Below are 25039 nucleotides of genomic sequence, written 5' to 3'. Positions count from 1 at the left end.
TCACTTTTATTAGTAACCAAACTTTCTGTAGTAGACGAAAAATGTATCCATTATGTAACTCCTGTGGTGTAGCATGGATGGCTGCGGGGGAGGTCTTTAGCAGCAGAAAAAGCTGTAAGACTAAAAAAATTACAGTTAAAAGTCCAAAGATTTATGGCCTCTTTCACCCTTTCATATGTTCCAAAGCCAAAGCCTATGCCGGGACAATTCTGGCCCCCAGACCTGATGTTTGACACCCTGCTCAAGGAGGAGCAGTGATTCTTTGTGACTTGTGACAGGACAGACAAACAGATGAATGGACACCTCAGTGTTATGGGTTAATCAGACAAGTTACAAACGATCGATAATAGCTTGCAGTATTTAAATTTCATAATAAAGTTTAGTTTTGCTCACTAACAAAACATGTTTTATTAGTGTTGAAACCACATCGACCTGCTGAATATTTACACGTTGCGCTGTCCTGCACGGTGCTGGACGGGATTCTTTTAACAATAGAAATGGCTGGAGGAGCTGCAATTATTTGCATGCCAGATTTCCATTGTCTCTCTTTGTGAAATCCCTTCTGGTGCCACACAAGCTGTCTTTTCCTAAACTCAATCACAAAGATTTATATGGCTGATGGGATTAGTTTAAGCCATTAGGAGTAGTTAATGGTCTTTCCCAGTGTTGGTAAGTAACACTGACTAGTTGACCGGGGCCAGCAGACAGCTGACACCGGTTCACAGCAACAAGTGGTTCCTGCTGACATGAAGTTAGGACCTGCAGAGGGACAACAAACAGGGTTCACGCTCCTGAATGCTCGGCTGAATTGATCTGGATTTTTTTCCCCACCATTTAGCTGAAATTTAAAAGGACTTGGTGCTCACAGGTAAGACTCATAAATGTATAAAACATACATGACTTTGGAAGGGAAAATGTCAAATATTAAATTGTGAGAGGGACCCCTGCTGTAAGACGGGGACAATTTATATATACTGTGTAAATATACTTCTCAAACATAAAATTACATCTATTTTCACCATGTTATGTTAATTATGTGATGATTCAGGTGATTAAATCAAATTAACTTGTGTTACAGTTGCTCTGGGACTGCAAGTGATAGTTGTTTTTCCATTTTTGTAAAGCTGCTTTTTGACCAATAAATTGCCTGAAAACAGTAAAATGTTTCTTAGAAGTTTAGTTGATGATCATATAAAACGATGAAATATTAACATTAGAAGAGGTGAATAAAACATTTCTCAGAAACGACCTTAACTGTTCAGTTGTCGTTTGTGCCAGTTTGTTTTACTAATGACATGTTAAAAAATAAAGGATTCAAATTAATAACCTTTTTTTTTTCTGAGCATGAAAAAAAAGAGCACATGTCATGTCAGAGGCGAGCCCCGGTGCTATCTGTGCCCTCCGATGACACAGCAAGATGTTTCCAAAGCCTTATTCACTCTGTTTGCTGTTCGCCTAACAAACAGCTCCTTTACGAGATTAAAGGATTTCTGTGGCACGCTGACATGCACGAAATTTAGAGAACATAGGATGTGTAGCCTCTCGTTAATCTTGTCTTTATGAGAAAGGAGGGATCAGGCTATTGGATTGCTGCAGCGAAGACAGGTTGTCGGAAAGGAGTAGACCCGACTTTTTTTTTATAGTTTTTAAATGTTTGTAGTCCCAGTGAGCAAAACTACAGAGCCCACTGTGCACTGCAAGCACAGAGACCAATACAGTTGTCTGCCACTGCGTTAATACTGTGTGCTGGTTAATTACCTGTTGATATGAATGAAATAGGCGAGGACTGTCATATGATCAGGTTATTTTCTGCTTCTTTCCTATGTGTCCCACATTTACAATAAATCACTAGAGATTAATTTTCTCTAATATTATATTCATCACTTTTCTTCCCATTCACTAACAGCATTACTAATCATGTGTCCTTGAAACGGATGGATTTTAAATTAATTAAATGGATTGGCACACAAACTGCCGCAATTGGATTACCATCTGTGATGCAAGCTAACAAGATACAGTCATTTGCATGTGATTTGAAAAGCAAATTGCCTAAAAGGTTTACTCAATACTGTACAATATGTTTTAGAAAACATTCTTAATGGTTGGTGCCCTTAAATCAAAAACCACAATGAACTGGAGATCTGGGAGCTCCGTAGTATCCAAAACTTCCCAGGAAAATCATCCTGTTTGAAAGTTCTCTTCAGTTTCAATATAAGAGACGGTGAAACGCTTTAAATGGGATTTTCTGATACTCTAAATGAAGCCAATTTACCAAAATGTAAACAGATATAGAGCAAGAAAACAAGGCTTATGTTGTGGTTAACTAACTTGCCCCATAGTGTCAGACTTTAAAATCTCCTGCTCTACGCCATGCGATCTGCCACCTTAGCTCAGAAACTAAAACTGTCAATTGTTTCTGTCTCATCAGTCTACTTCCTGCGACCACAGCCTGCTCCGTCAACTTCTCCACATGCATCAGAACACCCCCCGGCATGCCTTCACTCCCGTCCTGCACCAGTCCTCGAGCATCCTGCCAAATCCAGCATTGATGGGACCTCAGGACAGAAATGTGAGATGTGATTATTTTAACTATCCTCATGTGAAGCTGCTCAGACTTGGAAGTTATTCCAGGCCTCTCACCCGCTTTTACCTACTCCTCACTGATATCCATCTTTTACATCTTGCTGCAGTTTAACACAAACCTGCCCGGACAAACAATGAGGACTTTCTTTGCACCCATCACAGCCTCGCACAGAGCAACAACTAGATCCTCTAACTCAACAGTGAGTAAAAAACTCAAGAATCTCGTCAATACAGTAACTAAAATATATAAAATGTTACTTCAGTTTCCTTTTAAGTTGATGAAATTGTTTTCATTAAAATGAATGATTTCTTTTCCAGATACGAGGGAGATGGGGCGCACTGCACGTGTGTATTGCGTGGGAAATTTACCACCACAAACAACTCAAGGTGAGCGCTAAATAAATGTAATTGTTATTTTTTTATTGGGATTTGTGGTAGTTTTGAACGTCTCTACATGTTTTGGGAGTTATGTGTGGAAGCATTGGTGATCCCATGCAAACTGTAGGCTCCGGTTCCTGCTCTCAGCTGACAGAAGTGGCACCCTGGTGTGGTCTTCTGCCAGTCGCTCTGCTGTCGCCCATCTACTTTACGATTGGATTTGTTGTGTATTCAGAGATGCTCTTCAGCACCTCCTCATACTCTTATTTTGAGTGTAATTCATTTCCTAAGAGATAAACTACCTGACCTTCATTGTTTTTCAGCTCAGAGGTATGTCACAGTAATGCTGTTATTGTGAATTGTATTGCTCACAGTATTGTGAAAAGTTCGCAGAGGGATAATATTAATGGATCATACTGATCTTGTATTGCACAGCTGATTTGTCTGATAAACAACATGTAATATTTAATTTACCAGAAATTGCAACAAATGCACAGCAGTCAACAGGAGCTGACACCTGGGTGTCCTGCTAGCAGTCCCTCTGCCTCTGTGCAACAAAAGGAACTACACCAGCCGTGTGCACACCCATGTTCAGGTGAGTTTCACGCCAGTAATGATTAAGTAGTTTTTGCAGCAAAAACAGAAATGTAGCACTGATCCTTTTCTTGGACTTAGACTCTTCATCTGAATTCTCTTCAGGTGGAAGCAAGAGTGAAACTACAAGCTGTGACTGTTCTGTCTCTGACCTTCAAACGCCTCCACCAGTGTCTACCCACAGCCGTGGGAACAGGGAGAAACTTGACAGTGAGAAGCAGGACCAGCACTCAACACCTGATAAGAAAGAGAAACACCAGATCCACCAATCTAGCCCAACAAAGGATTTACCTCATAAAGAGAAGTTCAGGGAATTAATAGTCACTTCTGACCTTGATGGCAGACACAGCGGATCGCTCGACAGGAAGAGGCAGTTTGAGTGTAAAGGCATCAACAAAGCAAAGAGAATGAGGCACGAAATGTTCAACAGTCCGTTTGGTTCTTCTCAGACTTTGCAGTATTATCCATCTCCATTCATCACAACTTATACACATCCACCAGCACACAACATGCAAGTGCAACACACTAACATGAGTGATTGCTCTTTCCTGTATCCTAACAGCATTGGATTTAATGCGTCTTATCCAGGCACCAAGCCGCATCCCTACCAAATGTCTTCATGGGAGACAATGAGGGACACACACAGTTTCCATTTTAGGAAACACACCCTTAAAGACTACTCACTGAATACCTGCAAGGCAATCGGGAAACCTCTTGTAGCAAGAGGTATCACGTCACCTCTTTATTTCCTTCGAGTGAGGGAGACACTTCTGTCGAGAGAAGTGTCAACACCGCTGCAGACGCCAGCGGCCTCATACTGGCTCTGATGCAGTATTGGGACCCTGAGTCTCCAGAGTAGGCTCAGAAAGGGAGAGCTCACATTCTCAAATTTCATCTCTCACTTCAGTTTTATACCGAGCCAAATAAAAACAGTCACATCAAGGCACTAGGAATCTCTGAGTAACCAGCCAGAGCGGGAGAAAGTACCTCTGACAGAAGCAGGTTCATCGAGGGCAAGCATGTCCTGGAACTGGGTGAAGGAAAAATTGAAGATAAAAACAGCAACATTTCAAACTCCATGAGAGAACACACAAATTAAAGACATAAAATAATGGCTTATAAATGCATGTTGAATGTTTTCAAGGAAGGTCTCCCAGCAGTCTGAGCCATTTGCTTCATAGCTGAAGGGTTGATCCAGCTCTGAATGTAAGCTTGACCTAAAAGCTAAGTTTAATCCAATCTTAAAAGCAGACTGGGTTCCCTAACTCAAGCTGGGGGCTGGTAACAGAGGACTCACAAAGATCATTAGGACATGATGGGTACTATGAGGTATTTAAAAATATATATTTACAGCGCCTGTCTTGTGTTCACTGGTCATTTAGGTTTCTGTGGTACTCCACACAGTGAGCAGCACTGATTATTTACACCTTAAAGTGTAAGCAGATTCATGTTCATGTGCTTACTTTTTTTTTTAAGTTGGGCTCAGGTTGGCCTCTAAAAAAAACCTGGAAAATGAAAAACTGCAGATTTATGGAGTTTATGAAGATTCTGTCTGTAAGGCTGTATTTTGCACATAAGCTTTGAGCTAAATGCTAAAAGTGAGGATGTATGAATAGATGTGGATTAACCCTCATTAGCATCCCTAAAACCACAAAGCCACAAAAAGACACAAAAACGTGGCACGATCTTTTCTTGTTTCAAAAATGTATTTAACTGTGTAACAATAAAATTAAACAAAGGTCACAACAAAAAATAAAGTCTTCGGAATTCAGTGCCTGGAGAACATTTCATGGAACAAGCTTTCTAGTGCTTTTAACTCCTCCCCCATTCATAAAAACTTTAACAGAAATTTTTACCTGTGGTTCATATTTGTACAGAGGCTTTAAAAGCAAGGTTGTGGTATTTGAGCCTATAAGATTTCAATATATGAAATGCTGGAGAATGTGAGGAAGGGTTAGGATAAATTAAAAACAACAACAACAAAAAAAAAAAAATACAGCTGCTCCAATGACGTCTCCACAACAAAATATGCACAAACAAACCAAATTAATTGCATAAAGCCTACACTGGGTGTGGGTCATCTGACCCAGTGCACAGTGACCACTTAAACCACATCCATGCCGAGGCCCCTCGCAACCTCCGTCAGAGCCTGGACTGCTCCGGAAGCCCCAAAACCATCACAGTCCTCCTGCATCAGTCCTGCAGACTCGTCCTCAATGTGAGGAATGGTGCTCATCACACAGTAGACAGGAGAGTCGCTGCCTCTGGGGCTGGCTTGAGACGACATGTCCTCACCTCCTGAGAACTCTGAGGAGTAGGAGGAGCTGGAGGAGGGCGAGGAGGATCCTGTGGGAGAGCTTCGGCCGCTCTCCGGCGTGACAGCAGCGCTCTCGTCCTGACTGCTGCCACTCGGACTTTTCTGAAGGCTCTGAGGCTTCTTGGCCATGTTCTTCATGATCTCCTTTGTCACTTCAACAGTCTCAAAGCGCACCATATTTAACTTCAGGAAACCATCGACATCCTTCCTGTACCTGTATGACAGGAGAGGAGAAGAATCCATTTGAGTTTTTACTTTTTTTCAGCTCTACTTAAATTATATTTGTCGCACCCAGAGGACTGTAAAGCAGAGAGGATGACTATTACCACAGGTGACTCACCTAAAGCGGGAATGTCCAGAGGGCCACTTCAGCTCATGCTTCTTACGAAGGTGAAGTGTAAGAGTGTAACACCAAGAGAACACCTTATCACAGATATGGCATTTATATTTAGCCATTCCCCCAACCTATTGGTCATCAACAAAAAACCATTAGTATATCTACAGTCACAGCAGGCTGAGATGATCTGACCAGGTAATATGTTGGACGACACTGTGTTACAAACCTCATGGACTCTCTTGAAGTGCTGGCTCATTGTTTGGAACGTATGACAAGTATAATCACAACCCTCCACTGTACAGCTGTACATGGTGCCCTCATTGTGAACCTCTGTGTGCTTCTGCAGATCGCGCTGGTTCTTAAATCTGTGGGGAAATATAGATGGAAACAGTTAAAAATACTGGCGACTGTAGCTTTTACCCCTCAGCCTCCCTGTAGATGCACCTCTGGTATAAATGTAAAAATCCGAAGTGATTTTCAGAATAGTTGACCTCACTGAGATTCCAACCTGAGGGAGATTTGGTGTCAATTTCAAATACTTGGTGACATCTTTTTCGAGTTATCGCATTTGCAAGATCTTTAGAAAACTTGACCTCTGACCTTGAGGACCAAGTCACTGAGTTTCAAACTCAACTGAGACTTTTTGTAGAATCGCTTATGGTATGAATTTAAAAATCCTGTCGCCTCCTTTTTTGTATTCACAAATTTGAGTGTCCAAGCCGCCTGCACAGCAGGGTTACGACAATACCCCATCAGCCTTTCAAGGCTGAGGGGTAAAAACTGATTTTGGTAATAAAGATGTGGCTCTAGCAGCATCCTCACTCACATGTCACGTGTTTGAGCCTCTTACTTCTTACTTACTTATAGTTGTTTACATTTTCAATACAGATGAGTCAAAAATTGCACTGCTACTTAAAAGGTCTCATATTATGGCCCGTTTCTACCCTCATGTGTTCTATTAATATGTTTTTCCAAGTTTCAGCTAAAAAATTCCTCACAGGTCACTAATTCTTCCCCACCTTTATACCCCTGCTTTTAACTCATCTCCTAACAGGGCGTATCTGGGGGCTTTAAAAGCAAACGAGCTGCTGTGCGACTGAGCTCCAGCCAGGAACAGTCACAGCACACAGCTCTACTGAGTATATAAAAGAAATAAAATTACACACTGCAGAGTTTTTCCTGGCTCGAAATGGGCTGTTCTGAGGGATGAATATGCACATAAGCAGGACTGGTCAGCATAGGCAGTAAAGTCTGTGTTACTGAACAGAAGTGCCTGCATTTTCCTGTTCTTTGTGGTTACTTCATAAATAAAAATGTCTATTATGCTTGAGTAAACAACACCCCAAATGAAACAGAAACAGTTACAAACATCTGTATGGCAATCCTGCTGATTCTCCTTTGGGGGAGGGTCAGTTGGAGACGATGATTAGGCTGTTCTGACATCACAGGAGGCTGCAAACCAATATATCTCATACAGAGACATAAATGATTGAAAGACAATAAAACAAGGAACTGGTTTCTTTTTTCATATTTTGTGGCTCTTTCTTTAAAAACCCCTTTAAACACAATATTTTAACGAACCTTTCCTAATAGTTTGGTTAAGGTCTTATTAGGAGAATTCCTTAAAGGGTATACAATATTTTTAAGGCACGACTAAAGACTGGTTACATTTGAAGCAGATATTAAAGGGAGTATTTTGACTAAAAACATATAATAAAAAGATCTAAAGAGCAGATATTATCCTGAGCTCATTTCCAGCTCCCATTTTTGTTCTTTGATTCTATACTAGAGTAGCTTTGCATAAATCACAGTTAAGAATAATCCCTGTTTGTTATATACCAGGCCCACGGTGCACCCACTTTGTTCTTCCTCAGTCTGAAAGACCTTTTTTTAGCAAATCCTGTATTCACAAACAGAGCTGTGTGCCTGAGAGCACCATGTTAAGGATACTGACAAGCTAAGAGCAGAAAACTGTGAGAAATCAAGCATTTAAAGTCACATGAATTTTTGTGACTTTTTGCCTCACAGGGATTACTTACACATACACAAACTGAAGGAAATAATGAGTGAGCTGGAATGAAAACTTCCTTCTGACTTTGGATGTCAAAAATGCTACATGGTTCCTCACAAATACACGATTTAAGACGTTAATGATAAAAAACTTTTATGGAAGAGAATTTTACTGAAATAGCTGAAACTTGATAACCCAGCTTTCACTGCCAGATTAAAGAAAACGATGGAGTTAAGAGTGTGTTTGCTGTTAACTGAACACTTGATGAGCTGTGTTTGAGGATCTACCTTTTGTCACAGAAGTCGCACGGGAACGGACGCTCATCACAATGGCGGAACCTGATGTGGATCTTCAGAGCAGCCAAAGTGGTGCAGGTCATGTCACAAAAGGGGCACTTCACCTGATTCACTGAGAGTAAAAAGAAAAAAGAAAAGGGGGGGCAATGCATGTAACAGGTGATCAAACTGAGTCAGAGATCCACCATGGATCTATTAACGTTTAATAACTAACAGATCACAAAGAAACTGAAATAGATCAGATTTTATACACCTGACCAACCAAATGACATAACTCAGTACAAAATAAGAGCTCAATGAATACAAATCTAAAGACCACACAGTAGGGAGCTTGACAACAGAAACAAAAGAAAATCTGTAGCAATGTGCGATAAACTGCTCATAAACCGCTCCCTCCATTTCTAATATTTCAAGACAAACAGCCATAAAAACAATTTAATCCCAAAAGAAAACTTAGAAATAAAACTCACCATGCTGACGAACATGATCCCTCAAAAGCCTCTCGCTGGAAAAAGCTTTCCCACAGTGTTCACAAACCAGCGTCTCTGTTAGGATAAGTACACATACAAACATCAGCAATAAGGCGGCGCAATTAAAACATCAACATCATAGAAATTTAATGCGAGCTTAAGCGTCCGTCTCACCTACTGGCTCAGCTTGCCTGTGCAGGTGGTCAAACAGCTTTGTGTTGCTGGAGAACATGCTGCCACACGTAGGACAGGCGACAAGGCGCTCCTGAGTATGGCTCCGCATATGTTCCCTCAAACGGTATCTGATCTTGAAAAAGGCGTCACAGCCTGTGAACAAAACGGGAAACGTCACACGGTGTCCAAGGAGATAGCGTCTCATGAACGTTTAAAAATCTCCCGGTCGTACCTGCCCACTGGCAGAAGAGCGCCTGCTGTTGTTGAGGCAGAGACTGTGGTTCAGCACTTTCTATGTGGTTGTCCACATGTCGATAGAACCACTCAGGATTATTAAATGTACACTTTAAAAAAGAAAACAAGGAAAAAATAAATAAATCCCATGATAATATATCAATCGTTTAGTGAAGACTGGATAACTTAAATGAAAAATACCTACATCACATTGCTCCCACTGGCAAACATATCCGTCTGATCCTTCAGGGACCAGATTGTTGCTGTGCATGCCTTGATTGCAGCTGGGAAGATCTGGACGGGACTTGAGCAGCTGTGACCCAATGAACTTGAGCTTCCCATGGTAGTTGTGGAAATAAGCATGGACCTCCAGCTCTGCAGGGCTACCCATGGAGAGAAATTCACATCCATTCCAGAGACAAGCATATTCATCTAATGAAAAAGAAAGAAAGGGAATCAGTAATTATTGCAATGTCATTACAGAATGTTTAAAGCAACTTTAAAAACTTTAAAGCACCCACATGTCCAATAACATAAACCAGATTAACCGTGATCAGCATGAGGTTGAGAAGTATCCCATCGTATAGTCTGGTGTTGAGTAGAGACAGTTGCTGTGCAGTTGCTGTCACAAAATAAAACTAAAACCATGTACCGGCAAAATCTGACTGTAGCTACAAAAGCAGTTTTACTTGTGACTCATAAATACACCGTGAAGCAGGGGGCTTTATAGCGCACTCTGCAGCACTGCCATTCGTAGCATTCATAATATAAGCAGGTTATGGTTAGATGATGCAGAGATGACTGGTAGGGGTGAGTGATTAAAATAAGCATTTACCAGTAAAATAGTACAGACATCACAAAAAATTCAAATAATCACAATTAGTTTAATCCATAAACTTGCCCCTTTCCTGATTTTTTATTTATTTATTTATTTTGCATATTTGTTTCAGATTATCAAACTAATTTTAATATTAGCTAAAGACAATTTAATATCTACAAAGGCAGAATTACTGAATCACTAAAATTACTCTAAGAGCGCCTCAGCGACTCATCCAAGAGGTCACAAAAGAACCCAGAACAAGAAAATGTGCCACAGCCTGGCCGATGGAGGGACAAAAGTATAAAAGAGAGGATGAGCTGAAAGGCAAAACAAGAGAAATGCTGCAAAACAGAAAACAGCACAATGACATTTTTTTTATCTCTGTAATCTTGTTCATATAAATCACTGCAAGCCAAATTTTTAAATGACAATAAAATCCAATCACTTGCACTGATCTACACACAACCACAATGAGAGTTCAGTAACAGAAACACCTCTTTGTAAAATTCAACAGGCATATTTAAACTGGACAACACCTGGACCAAACACTGACCATTAAACCCCATGCTAATAAACTTAATGTGCTGCCCAACAAAAGCTGACCCCTCGCCCACCCCTGCACGCAAAATCGCTTACCCAGCTCCTCCAGGGCATCGTTGTCCCCCAGGTAGTCCTTCAAATGCAGACACATGTGGTCGCTGAGCTCCTCCATGGAGCGGCCCGTGAAACTGCACGAACCCCACTCACAGACCACCTCAAAGTTCCCGAGTCTCTTTGTTGTCATCATGTCGTTGAGTCCTGTGAGCTCAGCCCGTCACACCCTAACCAGCCACACAGAAAGTAGGCACATATGTTTAACCCAGGGAGAAAAGGAAACGTTGAACTACGACATCTAAACTACTAAAGACGCCGTTTTGCTAGTTAGCATGTGCTAACGAGGACTGATGGAAACTGAAACATGTTTGTAAATGTTTGAAGAGTCATTAGCTGAAAGTAGCGCCAAAGTTCTTACTATCTGACTGAATGAATAACTAAAACCACATCAAAATATATATTTTTAAAATATATTTTTTGGTCATAACAGTTAATGAGGCCGTTCACAGCTAACAACAGTTTACTTCATCCTTAAGAAGTTGTGTTTGTGTAGATGTTTATCTGGCTAACAGCTTAGCTCCCGCGAAACCTGTCACAGGTCTGTGCTCTTTATCCGACTTTTCCTAAATTAATACAGCTTGTACATTTTAACCCGGGATTGTATAAATTCATACTGTTGTTTCTAACTCTAGTGATACACAAGGTTTTCATAAATGTTTCTTACAACAGTTAATATCACTTTGTGCAGCAGATCTGAGCTCCTCCTTGTTCTTCCCTCCTCTCAGCTTGTTTGGCTTTGTTTATTTCCTGTCGCTTCTTCTTCGTTTATTATTAAAACTGTGCCGGGAAAGCTGAGCATATCGCCACCTACTGCACTGGAAACCGCAGCAAACTAAAGCCTGAAGTAAATAGCATTTTGTTTTTATACACTTCTTATTATTATTATCCCCCTCTTCTGCTTCTTCTTTATCTTCTTCTTCTTTCAGCTTCTCTCTTTAGACGGTCCCACAATGGATTATCTACATCTATATCCTTCTATCACAAATCACCCCTGAAGGTCATCTACACCCACTCCACCCTGTCTGCACTCTCTTCTTCTCTGGATGACTGATTCCAGGTATTTAAACTCATCCAGCTCGAATTTTATGGCGTTATTTTTGTGCCACGCCATAAAATTTCAATTTGAAATAAATACATAAACTCAAAGAAAGGTGAAAGAAAAAAAAACTGTTTCTTAATTTCTTAAAATAAATCCTCACATTTATGAGAAAAATGTATTTTGTAGTGAAGGAACAAGTCAACCCTTCCCTTTGTATCCTAAAATTAACTTTAAAAAGGTCCAATTCTAGACCTCCTTAAATGCTGTGATGATATCATGATTTTGGACTACAATTAATATTTCTTTATTGTATCAGACTAAAAATATAAATATAATTTAATTTGGTTATTTACTGCAGGGATAATACACACTCCACACACACACACAAATATACATTATTTTAATTTGTTCTTATCTTGTATTTACATTTTAATATCCATAAAACATAAAATAACAAGATCCTCTGAATGAATATGGAGTAGTATGGTTTAGTTATGGAGTTTCATTTAAGTAAAAATACTAATAAAATACTTCAGTACCTGCCCTGAGTTCACTGAAAGTACTATTTAGGAAAGTATCAAAAAAGAGGACATAAAATAGTCACAAACATAAAATATTTTATATCATAAGATTATTCATATGCGGTTTAAATTCAGCCAGTTTAGTTTAGTTTAGATGTTGTAATCAACTTTTTAGAAAAAATATATATACATTTCTATATTAATTGATCAGCTCAGTTATGATTTTATCGTAAAAGAATCTCAACCCTGTGTTTAAGTGTAGCACCACTGATAACCTCGGAAAGCCTTCTGTCTTCTTTGTTCCTTCTTTGGCAGTGCAGTTAAACCACAGCTCTTATGTCTGTTTTCATCTTTGAACGCCAGACCAAACTCCTCCCAGGAAGTGACAACAACTTCTCCTCCACCCTGTCAGCATTTCCTCCGGACACAGAGTGTGAACAAAGAAACAGACCTGTACAATAAGGACTGCTGTGATCAAGCTATTTCACGTGCAGTGGACGGATTAAATGATAGCAGTAATTTTCACTGTTAAATAGTCCTCTCTTGTATAAATTCAGAAATGTTTCCTGTCAGTCTGAAAATCATCCATGCATGCAACTTTATTCTTTATTTTATTCACTTTATTTATCTGGAATGATTTTGATCTTTGACCAAAATCTCTGCATTTTTTCTAGTGTGGTTGATAATTATGACCCAGGCTTAATTATTCCCCTTCTGTTGTGCTGTACTATACTGTATTCTTACACTGGGAAGGTTTCACATGTTGTTAATAGACAGAAAAGAGATGATTTACACCTGAAGGAACTGGTTATCCCTACCAGCCTGAGAAAGCCCTTAATGCCAACAGAAACAGGAAGCTACTGTAAGCAGAAGGAAACCTGAGATCAGCCTGCAGCCACCTTTCAATCAAGGCTCACAAGGTTCACTGTCAGATTGTGCCATAGATCCCCTCCACTAGAGGTCATGATTTGCTGACCGTCAGTCCTTTGTCTGTCAAAGAAATACAATATTTTCACAAGAGTGTGTGTCTCCTAAAGTGAAGTCAGTGCTACACTAATAAAGTTGCTCAGTGTTGCACAAAATGCAGGTATTCATAACAGCAGCCTTATACTGTGGTGCGCATTCACGGTGATTCATTCCCCTGTGTTCTCAAAAATGAGCTGCTATGAAACGAATAAAATGAGAAATCATCTGCAGTCTCTTCTGTGCTGTGAATATTTAATACAAATATTGTACATGCCATTTTCCCCACACATGCATTCAAGCCTAAACCCTTTTTACTGTCACAGCTCCTGTTTTGTTTGTGACAGTCACTGAAGTTTATTGTTTCCACCATAATGAACTTCAAAAATATACAATACAATATAATGAAGGACTCTTACTTGCACCGACAGTACAATATAGGGAGGGACCATGACCAGCCACAAATGTGTTTTAGGCGGGGGGGGCAGAGCCGAGGCAGCTCCAGCGCCATTGCTGATCTCTTATTCAATATTTCATGCTGCTCTGCAAACACGAGGGCCCATAACGACTGAATTATTGATGCAGATTTATGTCAGGATGACTGATTCACAGGAAAATGACCACCAGACACCAGAAAGGATGATAAAGGGATAAATTAATGTTTCTTTCCAGTCTTACATCCGCCCTTTCATGATTTCATTAACAGTCAGTGTTTTGTTTTCACATGAGAGCACTTTGGCTAGCTTGTTTAAACTGAATTGAACGATGCTCGCATAAAATAAATTTATGCAACCTTTAAATGGCTCTCAATTTTACCAGAGTTTGGAGGAGGGAACATCTGCAGAGCACAAACTGTAAGGTCAAGAGAAAACAACAAAATCCAGACTTGAAGGCGAATGTCTCAGATTTCCCTTCTGGAGAAATGCAAACCAGCAACACTGAAGTTAAATAGCAATTCAGTACTCTTGCTTAATTATTTAGTTCGAGCCTTGGCACAGATACCCTAAGTTTTCAGTTGACTTGGCTTTCTTTGGAAATTCTTCAAGACACAAGTATATCTTGATGTAAAAAATAATATTTTAGTTGGTTAGATGTAAGTTGTAGAAAGATATTTCAAGGAAAACATGAGTAACCACACAGATTTATCATGACTTCATTTCTTCTGGACTTCTGGGCTTCCCCTCCTTCCATTTTTATGTCAGTCTACACTGGCCACTTTATAAGGTACAGAAAGCTAGTGCTAACCCCTTTTGCCTTCAGAGTTGTCCTTATTCTCGGCATAGATTCAATAAGGAGCTAGAAATAGGGATATTTGATACGAAAGCATCACACAGTTGCTGCAGATTAGTCGACTGCACATGTGTGATGTTGATCTCCCGTTCCACCAGATCCCAAAGGTGCTTTATTGGATTGAGATCTGGTGAGTGTGGAAGCCAGTTGAATACAGTGAACCTCGTGTTCAAGATGATTTAAGGTATGTGACATGCTGCATTATCCTGCAGTAAGCAACTATCAGAAGATGGGTACACTGTGGTCATAAAGGGATGGACTTGGTCAGCAACATTAATTGGGTTGGCTTTGGTGTTTAAGTAATGCTCATTTGGTTACTAATGGGAAACAAAATGTGCCAAGAAAATATCCCCCTTACCATTACACCAGCAGCAGCCTGAACTGCTGATACAAGGAAGGATGGATCCATGATTTCATGTTGTTTGTACCAAATTCTGAGCCTAACATCTGAATGTGAGCAGAAATTGAAACTCACCAGACATGGACACGTGTTACCAATGTTTTATAGTTTAATTTCTGAACTGTAGCTTCAGTTTCATGACAGGAGTCATGTTATCTTCTGCTGTTGTAGCCCATCTGCTTCAAGGTTTGACATGCTGTGCATATTCAGAGATGCTCTTCTACATACCTTGGTTGTAACAAGTGTTTTTGAGCTGTTGCCTTCCTTCCTTTTCTCTGACCTCTGGATATTTGTGATATGAGCAGCTGAACAGGTGTACCTAACAAAGTGGACAGTGACTGTATATGAAATTTACTTAACAGGATAAGCTGTTGCATTTTAATAAACACTAAAGTCCAAATAAATTCAACAAGTCACAACGCAGGATTCTGCATCACTTTAATCAGTTCATCCAAAGCAAGCTGAGAATACAAGCACAATATCACAACAGCAGTATGACATACGCATGTCATATCATCACTTCACTCTGGTCTGACGCCACGCGCAGTCCAAACCAGACAGCATATAAGATGAGAGATATAGCACCAGAGTGTCGGAGTGCATAGCAGCACTTGTAGTGGTTGGGTCAGACTTGATGCTTAGCAGGCAGCAGGCTGAAGAGGTCAAACACACACACACACACACGCACAAAAAAACCTTTCACTCAGTTATCACTCATGCACTCACACACACAGAAGCTAAAACTGGAAGCAGACCCACGGTGGCTAGTGCTAGACTGGGCCCTCACACACTGCGGCCGTGTCGGCCACTGAGGGTATCACGGTATACGTTTGTGTTTACAACCAGAGAGGGAAGGCTGGGCTGTGATGACTTTTTGAGGTCATGTCACGAAGAACTCATGCGAGTTTTAGATTTTCAGACAGCAGCAGTTTAAAGAGTCCTGGCCCATTCCTTGTCCTTCAACACATCAGTGCATTCAGAGTGAAAAATGTTGAGCAAATCTAACTAGTTCTCCCTCTCTTTTTTTTAGGCCTATTTGTCTTTTCTTTTTTTAAATTATTTAGCACAACTACAGCATCACAGCTCAGAGGGGAGGGTGGAGTACAATGCCACAAAGTACTGAGTCATCGTGAAAACTATGGTTTTCTTATTAAATCAAGGGAGTGGATCTCCATTTAGATTGCTTGTGGGTGAAACCATATTGCTGGTGTGTTTATTTTACAGCTTTAATAGCCACTAGACTATGATTTTACTCACTGTATGTACCTTTTTGGTGTGATCAGAATCTATTTCTACTCATGCATTATGTTTGAGAAGGATTTAACCCTATACATTTATCTTTGAAAGCTCAATTTACAAGCTAGGATGTGACTGTGACAGACAGTCAGCTAATGAACCGAAAACAGGGTCTTGCATGCAAGCTGTAGTAATTATATTACAGTTCACTTTCTATCTCAGCAGATATCATCCAGAACAATGAAATGAAAACCAGGACCATACAGCGGAGGCACTGTAATTCACTGTGAAACAGATTATTCACTTTTCACAAAAATCCCTTCATGTGATACAGAAAAACAAAAAAAGCCTCTCTTTGACCTTTTTCTTTTTGTTTACAATCATTTTAACACTGAATTCATCATCCATTCAGACAAAGGTAAAAATTCCCTTTCATACACACACTACATGTGTACCGATGGCTCCTTTTTAAGGTTTGCTGTCAAAACAGAACTCATAGAAACAATGTGCAAAATTATGTGCTCGATAATAGAAAGCAGTTCTGTGCGCCAGAATACATTCACGTACTTTTCACACATTCACACACGCATAGTTTGCCGTGAAATTATTTGCATTATTCTAAAAGCTCAACATTGGTGCCCATTCAAACTATATATGACCGGACAGCAAAAACAACAGGTAAGGAAATAAACCAAAGGGAAGAGATTCGCTTCATGTGACCACGTTAGCTTGTTTTACTGTTTGCCCGCCTCTGCCAGTCTGTTGCTGATCTCTTTGCTCTTCTTTGTGACAGCTCCGCCCGGTTTGGGTTCTGAGGCGCCCAAAGAAGGTTTCTTCTTGGCTGACTGGGAACTAGAAATCTGCTTCTCTTTAGCTTTTTTCTGCATCCTCCCTGTTGTTGTTGGTGTTGATGATGACTTTTTTGGTTTGGTGCGGGAAACTGGTTTATCCACCTGAAAGAGAGAAGAGACGCGAGAAGAGATTAAACGGATGTCAGAGAAACTGATTAATACTTTGGGAAATGGAATTTATTTTGTTTCCTTGCTTGGAGGATGACAACATCATCATTTAAATATGAATCTGAAGCCGATAGCCAATTACCTTGGCTCAGCTTAGCAAAGATTCTGGATAAACACCTGGCCTTATTGTTCTCCTCTTTAGACACAATCGAACACAACAAACAAATATTTAATATGAAATCATGTTGAAAATTCAGCAGCACAAACTGCTGTCAGTTTAATAAAATAATTAATAAATATGCCACTACGGTAGATTCCTAATAAAAAAAATTGGCCTGGTTATCCACTGATCACAGATTTCTCTGCCTTCCTGCTGAGCTTGACCACATATGTAAATATCCAGAAGCATCCAGCTCCATTTACTTAAAGTTACTGCAGACTTCTGGAGTTTAAGAGTCAATGAATGTGTAAAAATGACTCGCTCTGTAACATGTTTTAAAGCATCATGTACCACAGATTCTAACTGTGAATGGTGCATTCAATGACAATAGGGTTAGGGTTGATCTTTCCACCCAGGAGTGTGGCTACTCCACCTCTCTCAGCCCATTACAGGTGTTGCTCCATCACTTGCAAAGCCAACAACTGAGCCAATCGCATTTGTTCAAACGCCTTATAGCAAGACTTTCTAACTGCAGGATGGTGCAGACTTTAACCCCAATGCAAAACTGCCATTTTAACATGTTGAAATAACAAGTTGCAGATCTCAGCTTAGAAGGGAATTCTGATGCTGATGATCAGGCATGTCGTTGACACTCTGTGGGAATATTCTAGGATTCTACATTTTATTTCATTTAGTTTTCCACGTTTAACCAGTGGGGGTGACATAATGAAACCAACCAACACCACCATGTGGGGTGTGAGGAACTAACAGCTAATGGGGTGACAGTAAGGTTTAGACCGCTATGGCTGCTAGAACAGCAGAGATGAAACCGAAGCGATACATTTTCTTGGTTTTGCCCTGCACTGGAAATTTAAAGAGTGACATGCATATAAATTAAATGTGTTGTACATTCATGTATTCTTTCCTTGTCAAACTCACAGGCAGCATACTGTGTTACCATGGAATGCCACTGACCCGCGGACCACATTTTGAGAACCTTTGTGCAAAGCTAAGATAATTAACTGCTGGCTCCAAGCAAGAAAACAAATAAGCATACTTCCCAAAATTTTAAGCTAACCATTTACATCTTTACTTACTGTAGGCTAACTGATAGATTATAAATCAAGTCTTATTTTATCATGCAATACAAACCTTCTTTTATCTTGCTACTCAAGATAATTTCAGGCAAATGACACCATATGCTATAGATGATACTTGCATGATGTGGTTAGTGCAATGAAGATAAAGGTCCAAAAAATAGCACAAAAAGCGTGTTTGTGCCTTTCCTTCTCTAAAAAGTGGTTCGTGCAGTTTCTTATTTAATGAACTTTTAAGGACTATAAAGCATACATGGTATTTAGTTTATATTAGTATATGATGTTAGTATTATGCTTTATAAAATGAAGTAATTTGGTTCAACTACTAATACTGGTGGAGGCTTGACAAGCAGGCCTGCATTGGTGAGATTTGTTCAGATCAAAAGATTGAGTGGGGAAAAGTGGGTGCAGAGATAAATGTGGCCTCAAGCCAGGTGCTTAGCTCATTTCTGCTCTTGAGCTGGAGTTGCCTTAGTGATAACAGACTGATGGAGGGGCTCCCAGCTTTTATAAATGAGCATCAGCATCCAGCGACAAAGTTGCAAATCATGCTCAACTTTTGCTGATTAAATAAACCTTACAAACAATATTGTATAAGATGACAGTGAAAGGTTATTTCTGACTAAAAAAAAATGTGGACAGCTCTATTTCTCAGAGTCGTGTAAAGTAAGTTAGGCGTCGCCATGGCAAACCTTGTTAATAAATTTTGTTGCCAGAGACGGTCAGTGTGGGATTAGGAAGACTATGTTACCATGGTACCAGTGTAAAATAAATAAAGAAAGGCACTGCACTCCATCAGGTTTACCAGACATTTTCAGAACAAAGTCCAGATTAGATTTAACACTTTAAATATTTTTGCTTCTTAATGTTGATGACGTGGGTCTCAAAGAATACAATTAGATCTACATGGCTGTGTCACACTGACCTGCACACTGCTGCTACACTAATCAGACAGAGCCACAAAGGATATCAAAAATGCACTGCCATATTCCTAGTATTCCTCTTTATAATCTGTACGCCAATTCATGGTCAGCCATTGCATGAAGAAAAAAGAAAAGTGCCATCTTGCCCAGTGTAGCTTTTACTAACACAATAGAGCATCCAAGCAATGTTTTCTATGTCCACTGGTGCAACAAATGTTTTGATTTTTATCTGATACATGTTGATAGCATCTCTGCTTCATTATTTCCTCCAATCCCATCCTTTTTTTCTGTTTTTTTTTTCTCAAAACCCCATGATGAACTGTTAAAACTACAAATCTCCACAAAAAGTAGTGGCTGGTGCAGGCTGAGAAGTGGACAAACAGTGAACAAATAACTTTGGGAGGACTGCATCTGGCAACTGGGTGATAAATGTGACTGAGGCTACGTCCACACTAGCCCGGATAAATATGAAAACGGTGTTTTCGTCTGAGAACGCTCCGCGTCCACACTATCGTTTTCAGTCGGTTTCACATAGTTTTGCGTCCATATTTGGAAACGTCTGAAAACGCCTACATTCCAGTACTGCGCATGCGTGAAACGCAAGACGATTCGACCTGCCTCATTTCTGTCTGCCATTTATTTACTTTTCAGCTCTTTGAAACGTCGCGGCAAAATGTCGAGTTTTTAAATGGACTAACAATGAGGTGGAGTTGTTGCTGCGAGTAACACAAAAGTACAAAGTTGCAAAAGCGATTGAGAATTAAAGAATTTGAAGAAAAGCTATCTGGAGCATGTACAAACTGATATTAATCTTTAATAGGGCTGTCAAAATTGAGCGCAAACAAAACAACTGCTGTATAATGCCCTCCGCGACCTTAGTTTAATTGGTCACATGACTGCATCACATGACTAAAATGTGCCGTAGTTTTCGAAAAGGCTCCAGGTTCGCTGTCCACAGTGCGACGCAAAAACGGCGTTTTCAAATGTTTCCGCTTTGGAGAGCGTTTTCAAAACGCTGCATTTTCCTTGACCGAAAACGCCGTCTCAGCGTGGACGGAAGGCCAAAACGGAGAGAAGAAGATGCGTTTTCAAAGGAAAACACATTAGTGTGGACATGGCCTGAAGCTCACATTAGCCAAGACGCATACTGTGTGTGTGTGTGTGTGTCAGTATGCATGTTTTGGCCTTATCAACTTTGAGGTCAGCCTCCATGCCTTCTAGAAGAAACAGAGAACACACCTGACTACAGCAGATTTAGAACAGAGCTGCTCTCAGTCTCTGAGAAGTCCTACAAGAATGAGAGAAGGAGTGGCCACATGAACACACCACTGTAGACACATGACTAACCAATTCAAACCCATTACATGCAAAAAGATCTTACCGTATGTGGGGAATATCTTCAAATAATAGGTTGGTTAAGGGATTACGTCATATTACCATACTCTAATGATGGAATGTTCCTTTAGCTTCTGAAATCGATGCAGTGACCATTTTACTATTCATTAGCATATACAGCTTGCTAAATACACAGTATGTATGCTGATTAGTTGAGCGTAGTGTAGCAGAACCAAGTAGTAATGACAAATGCACATCATGTAATTAAAAAAGAATGTTGACACATAAAGCTGTTCTAGTTTGTGTTTATGGTGAGTTAGACCACATGCCATTAGGCACTGCTTGAATATTTTGGATAACGAGATAACACTTATGGGTTTCAGTGAGTAAGAACTCAAATCACGAAATACAAACTCTAGCATACAGCCGGGTTAATTTAGGTTTAATATGTGTGCAATTACAAGAAGTCAAAATGGAGATGGAGAGGTATAGTTTCTGCAGATTCGTGCGTGGACGTCATCTCACCTTGGCAGGCTCCTTGCTGGGTTCGCTATACAGGCTGCGTATCCTCCTGCGCTCCAGCAGCTTGTTGTCCGTTGGGTGAGCCTTCACCTGCTCCCCCTTGAACGTGGCACTATAGCTGGTTTCCAGACTGGCCTCCTCCCCAGGGGGTTTATACTGGGATGGAGCTTTGATGGGCTTCACTGGCTTCACATCCTTATAAGCCTTGAACTCAGTCCTAAGAACAGTGTAAACGAGATTTTGATATTTTTTTTATTACTGAATAGTTAAGAAAAAAGATAAAATCAGAGTCATTAAATCAACTGACTCTCAAATAAACTGAAACCTGATTAATGAATCAATTATTAAAACTGAACACAGCTGTGGTGCTCCTCATACAACATTAAAATTACCAGCTAGCCAAAATTAAGCATTGAATTGAGAGAAGAGCGGCCACTGATTATACTGAAAAGACAGAAGATTTACAAATAATGATGATAACAATAATAATAATAATAATAGTAATAATAATAATGATAAAAAGCTTTCTATGAAAGGTTTGCAAGGTACAGATTATCCTTGGCATAGAGGCCTAGGATAATTTGACATCACCACTAGAGGCTATCCTCACTTTTATGTAGACGCTCATGTACCAACCATCAGACATGTACACTGTATTCATGTTGATTACAGCTCAGCTGCAGGTTCTGCAGGACTGTCAGTTTATTTTTAGCAGTCAAATCAAAATTTGACCTTCAGATTTATTGTCCACGCTCTGCAAGACCGGGAAGGGGCAACATGTGCTTTCTTTTCAGGTACATGTAGACAGGAAGTGAACTCGTTGTGAGACACAGCTTACACATGTTTTCTATTACACAGCAGGAAATTAATTAGGAATTCTAATTCAGATTCAGATTATTATTATTATTATTACTATTATTGTTATTATGACCCTGAAAATAGTTTTATGTTTGTTTTTTTAATAAATGGGAGCTGTTATTGCAATGTGTAACTGTGTTTTATTCACTGCACAAATGAAAACTTCCGGTTTCCAACTCAGCCATTCAGAAAGCAAGGTCATTTATGCATACAGTCACTAGTCACTTTATTAGGTACACCTTGGTAGCACCCAGTTGGACCTCCTTTTGCTTTCAGAACTGTCCTCATTCACTGTGGCATAAATTCAATAAGGTGAAATTATTCCTCAGAGATTTTAGTGATAGCATCAACCAGTTGCTGCAGATTTGTCAGCTGCACGTCCATGATGCAAATCTCCCGTTACACCACATCCCAGGGGAGCTTTATTAAATCTATTAGATTGAGGTCTGGTGACTGTGGAGCCCATGTGAGTACAGTAAACTCATTGTCATATTAAGAAAAAAACAAAACAAAACAACAGTTCGAGATAATCTGAGTCTTGTGACATTATCCTGCTGGAAGCAGCCATCACAAGATGGGTACACAGTGGTCATAGAGAGACAGACGTGGTCAGCAACAGTACTCACTTGGTAAGGGGCCCAGAAGGCAGGATGGATCCATGCTTGTTGCTAATGCCAAATTCTGAGCCTACCATCTTAATGTTGCAGCAGAAATTGAAGCTTGGAGTGGACACTGTTTTTCCAGCATTTATTGTCCGATTTTAATGGAGGCTACAAAAACTCAAGCTCATTAAATTTATCATTCTGGCAGCCATGTGATTGGCTGATTTGATATTTGTGTTGATGAGCAGTTGAACAGGTGTACCTAACAAAGTGGCCAGTGAGTGTGTGTTCTGGGTTAGAGACAGAAGCCCTTCTTTACTCTTGTACACATGGTTTACTCCTTCATTGGTTTCACATTTTAAAATTCTCATGATCCAAACTGTTTCTACTTCACTGCCTGCAAAACACAGTGAAGTAGACTAATTCAGTTTTGATCTGTAATGAGCTTTTCTCCATGAAATTTCTGTGAAGCATGTCTTCTCAACTTGCATGCCTCGCCTACTCAAATTTGGAGGAAGCCTGAGCAGAAAAAAACCTGTTAAGACACACATGATTACATTCAGATCCTTTTAGTGGCTTTACTCATTCATGGCCCATGGCATTGATTTGGTAGTACTCCCAGGAAGGCTGAAGCAGAAAAAAAAAAATCAATGCTGAACCTTTATCTGTAGCAGTGTCAGTTTACATCTGATATCACTGGAGATTGCAAAAAGAGACCCTTCAATAGCCTACCAAAAAATCCTCTAGTGATTTTTGGGTGACAGCTGAAGTGCTTTCAGGGATGCTGTGCTTATTCCTGCTAACACCCTCTGCTGCTACCGAGTGCACAGTAACAATTACAGAAAATCAAACATGTAATAGAGTGTAGAACAAAAAGTGTTACCTTGAACAGCGCATTGTCACAGCCTTACACGCTTACCTGTAGCTGCTAGAAGTCGACATAACCTCCTTTATCTGCCTGTTCAGAGCGTCTGCAGCCGCTCTGCCTTTCCTCTGCTCCGCGCTCACATCTGCAGCCACCTGTCCCTCCGTCTTCTCACCTGTTTTCCTCTCTGATGACTTTTCCCTCTTCACGCTTCTCTTGACCACCTCCTGTGACTCCTTCTCCTGCGTCTTCTCCTCAATCTCGCTCTTCTCCACCCCGCTCTCGACCTCGGCGGCCACCTGCTCCTGCTTACCGCTTCCTGAGCTCCTTTCCGGACCGCCGGCGGTGGGGCTCGATTTGGGGATCCATGGGTGGTCGTGCTTCTTCGGTATAGGCCAGGGCTTGTAATCCTTCTGATACTGAGTTTCGTTGTTGAAAGGGGCCGGCGATGGCTGGTACTCGTTTCTGGGCTTGCAGCTGGCCTCGGGGCGCACTCTCCACGCCTTGAAGTCTTGGCGCATGACGGACGCAGTAGAGCCATCTTTGCCCGCTGCGGCACCCGTCGCGGGCGGTGCCTTCCCAGCTTCCTGCTCGCCGGGATGGGGCTGGGTTTCTATGGCAATGGCACCGGCCTTCTTCAGTTTCGGCTGCGGATGATGGGGCACATGCGGTACGTCGGCCACGTCGGAGTATCTGGCGAAAACCAAAGGCACCGCGATGTCTGCTTTATCCAGCTCGGACCAAAAGCGATTGATGCAGCAAGCACGCGTAATGCACGGCCATGCCATAATGTTCGATTCTAGGAAGCTGACCAGAGAAAAGATGCTAAAGAGGAAGGAAATAAATCGGGGATAAACACGTAAATAAACGTCCTACTCACGACTCGAACCCTCTTCGTTTTTTGTCCAGTCAGGATTACTCTCGCGTTATGCAATTCCGATGAGCAGATCTAATCTTTGCCCGAGACTTACGGGAGAAGCGCCCACACGCCTCCCTCTCTGCCTCCTCCTGCAGGATGTTGCTCTTGTTCAAGTTTCACAGTTTGGGGGCTTGCTGTGGAGTGTATACATTGCTGTCTGGTTGCGCATCAAAGCGACCCCACCCACATTTGTGTGATCCTTCGACAGTCAGGGGGTCTGCACTGAGTATGCACGATGAACTATCACCTGAGCTCGTCAGCGTCTGGCCAGCAAAGAGGGAGGAGACACGGTTAACCCCAATGCTGCCATGTCACAAACGTAAACCCACAGTGGATGCAAGCCTCGTAGAAGCCTATTGTTCCGTTTTTAGGAAATGGCCGAAAAAAAAAAACGTGGCTGAAAATCAGAACAAATAACACGAAATTAAGATCAAGTCAAGTCCCACTGAATGCAGCGGCCATGATTAAAGTGGGGACGAGAT

At 40.8% G+C, this 25039-nt stretch overlaps 3 protein-coding genes across 5 annotated transcripts; 1 reads left to right on the top strand and 2 right to left on the bottom strand.

The window, feature by feature from the left end:
- Positions 1–666: 666 nt before the first annotated feature.
- LOC146373568 (uncharacterized) lies at positions 667–5584 on the top strand. Its single transcript, XM_084951001.1, has 6 exons — positions 667–868; positions 2429–2569; positions 2691–2783; positions 2902–2970; positions 3439–3556; positions 3661–5584. Exons 2-6 carry the CDS (start codon positions 2471–2473, stop codon positions 4380–4382), a joined length of 1101 nt encoding a protein of 366 aa, XP_084807127.1. The 5' UTR covers positions 667–868; positions 2429–2470; the 3' UTR covers positions 4383–5584.
- On the bottom strand, positions 5243–11642 carry LOC146373567 (histone H4 transcription factor). The gene is made up of 10 exons (XM_084950998.1): positions 11533–11642; positions 10851–11035; positions 9600–9826; positions 9393–9504; positions 9161–9313; positions 8987–9061; positions 8508–8628; positions 6436–6574; positions 6213–6337; positions 5243–6086 (listed from the first exon to the last, which is right to left on the bottom strand). Exons 2-10 carry the CDS (start codon positions 10999–11001, stop codon positions 5660–5662), a joined length of 1530 nt encoding a protein of 509 aa, XP_084807124.1. The 5' UTR covers positions 11002–11035; positions 11533–11642; the 3' UTR covers positions 5243–5659.
- A 3860-nt stretch (positions 11643–15502) lies between these two features.
- On the bottom strand, positions 15503–24991 carry map6b (microtubule-associated protein 6b). 3 transcript variants are annotated; one of them, XM_084950205.1, is made up of 4 exons: positions 24519–24991; positions 23693–24445; positions 21317–21530; positions 15503–17270 (listed from the first exon to the last, which is right to left on the bottom strand). In XM_084950205.1, the coding sequence occupies exons 2-4, from the start codon at positions 24424–24426 to the stop codon at positions 17052–17054; spliced, it is 1167 nt and encodes a 388-aa protein (XP_084806331.1). In that variant the 5' UTR covers positions 24427–24445; positions 24519–24991; the 3' UTR covers positions 15503–17051. The 3 variants fall into 3 exon arrangements, with proteins under 3 accessions (XP_084806331.1, XP_084806330.1, XP_084806332.1); XM_084950206.1 differs by adding an exon at positions 20696–20744 and having other exon boundaries at positions 17098–17270; positions 23693–24991; XM_084950204.1 differs by having other exon boundaries at positions 23693–24991.
- Positions 24992–25039: the final 48 nt, after the last annotated feature.

Source organism: Perissodus microlepis, chromosome 14, assembly GCF_051167445.1.
Source record: "Perissodus microlepis isolate ML-2025 ecotype Zambia chromosome 14, ASM5116744v1, whole genome shotgun sequence".
NCBI classification, from domain to species: Eukaryota; Metazoa; Chordata; class Actinopteri; order Cichliformes; family Cichlidae; genus Perissodus; species Perissodus microlepis.
Note: the sequence above shows the minus strand (reverse complement) of the source record. Positions and strands in the feature narration are given on the sequence as shown.

Bases quoted from the DNA above. Each gene is read 5' to 3' on its own strand.
- LOC146373568 (XM_084951001.1), top strand. From the start codon at position 2,471: ATGCATCAGAACACCCCCCGGCATGCCTTCACTCCCGTCCTGCACCAG. The intron at 2,971-3,438 runs GTGAGCGCTAAA...TTAATTTACCAG, and splicing joins ACCACCACAAACAACTCAAG to AAATTGCAACAAATGCACAG. The intron at 3,557-3,660 runs GTGAGTTTCACG...AATTCTCTTCAG, and splicing joins GTGTGCACACCCATGTTCAG to GTGGAAGCAAGAGTGAAACT.
- LOC146373567 (XM_084950998.1), bottom strand. From the start codon at position 11,001: ATGATGACAACAAAGAGACTCGGGAACTTTGAGGTGGTCTGTGAGTGG. The intron at 9,827-10,850 runs GTAAGCGATTTT...CTTTTTCATTAG, and splicing joins CGATGCCCTGGAGGAGCTGG to ATGAATATGCTTGTCTCTGG. The intron at 6,087-6,212 runs GTGAGTCACCTG...CCTGTCATACAG, and splicing joins TCTGGACATTCCCGCTTTAG to GTACAGGAAGGATGTCGATG.
- map6b (XM_084950204.1), bottom strand. From the start codon at position 24,426: ATGGCATGGCCGTGCATTACGCGTGCTTGCTGCATCAATCGCTTTTGG. The intron at 21,531-23,692 runs GTAAGCGTGTAA...CACTGTTCTTAG, and splicing joins TCGACTTCTAGCAGCTACAG to GACTGAGTTCAAGGCTTATA. The intron at 17,271-21,316 runs GTGAGATGACGT...TCTCTCTTTCAG, and splicing joins CCAGCAAGGAGCCTGCCAAG to GTGGATAAACCAGTTTCCCG.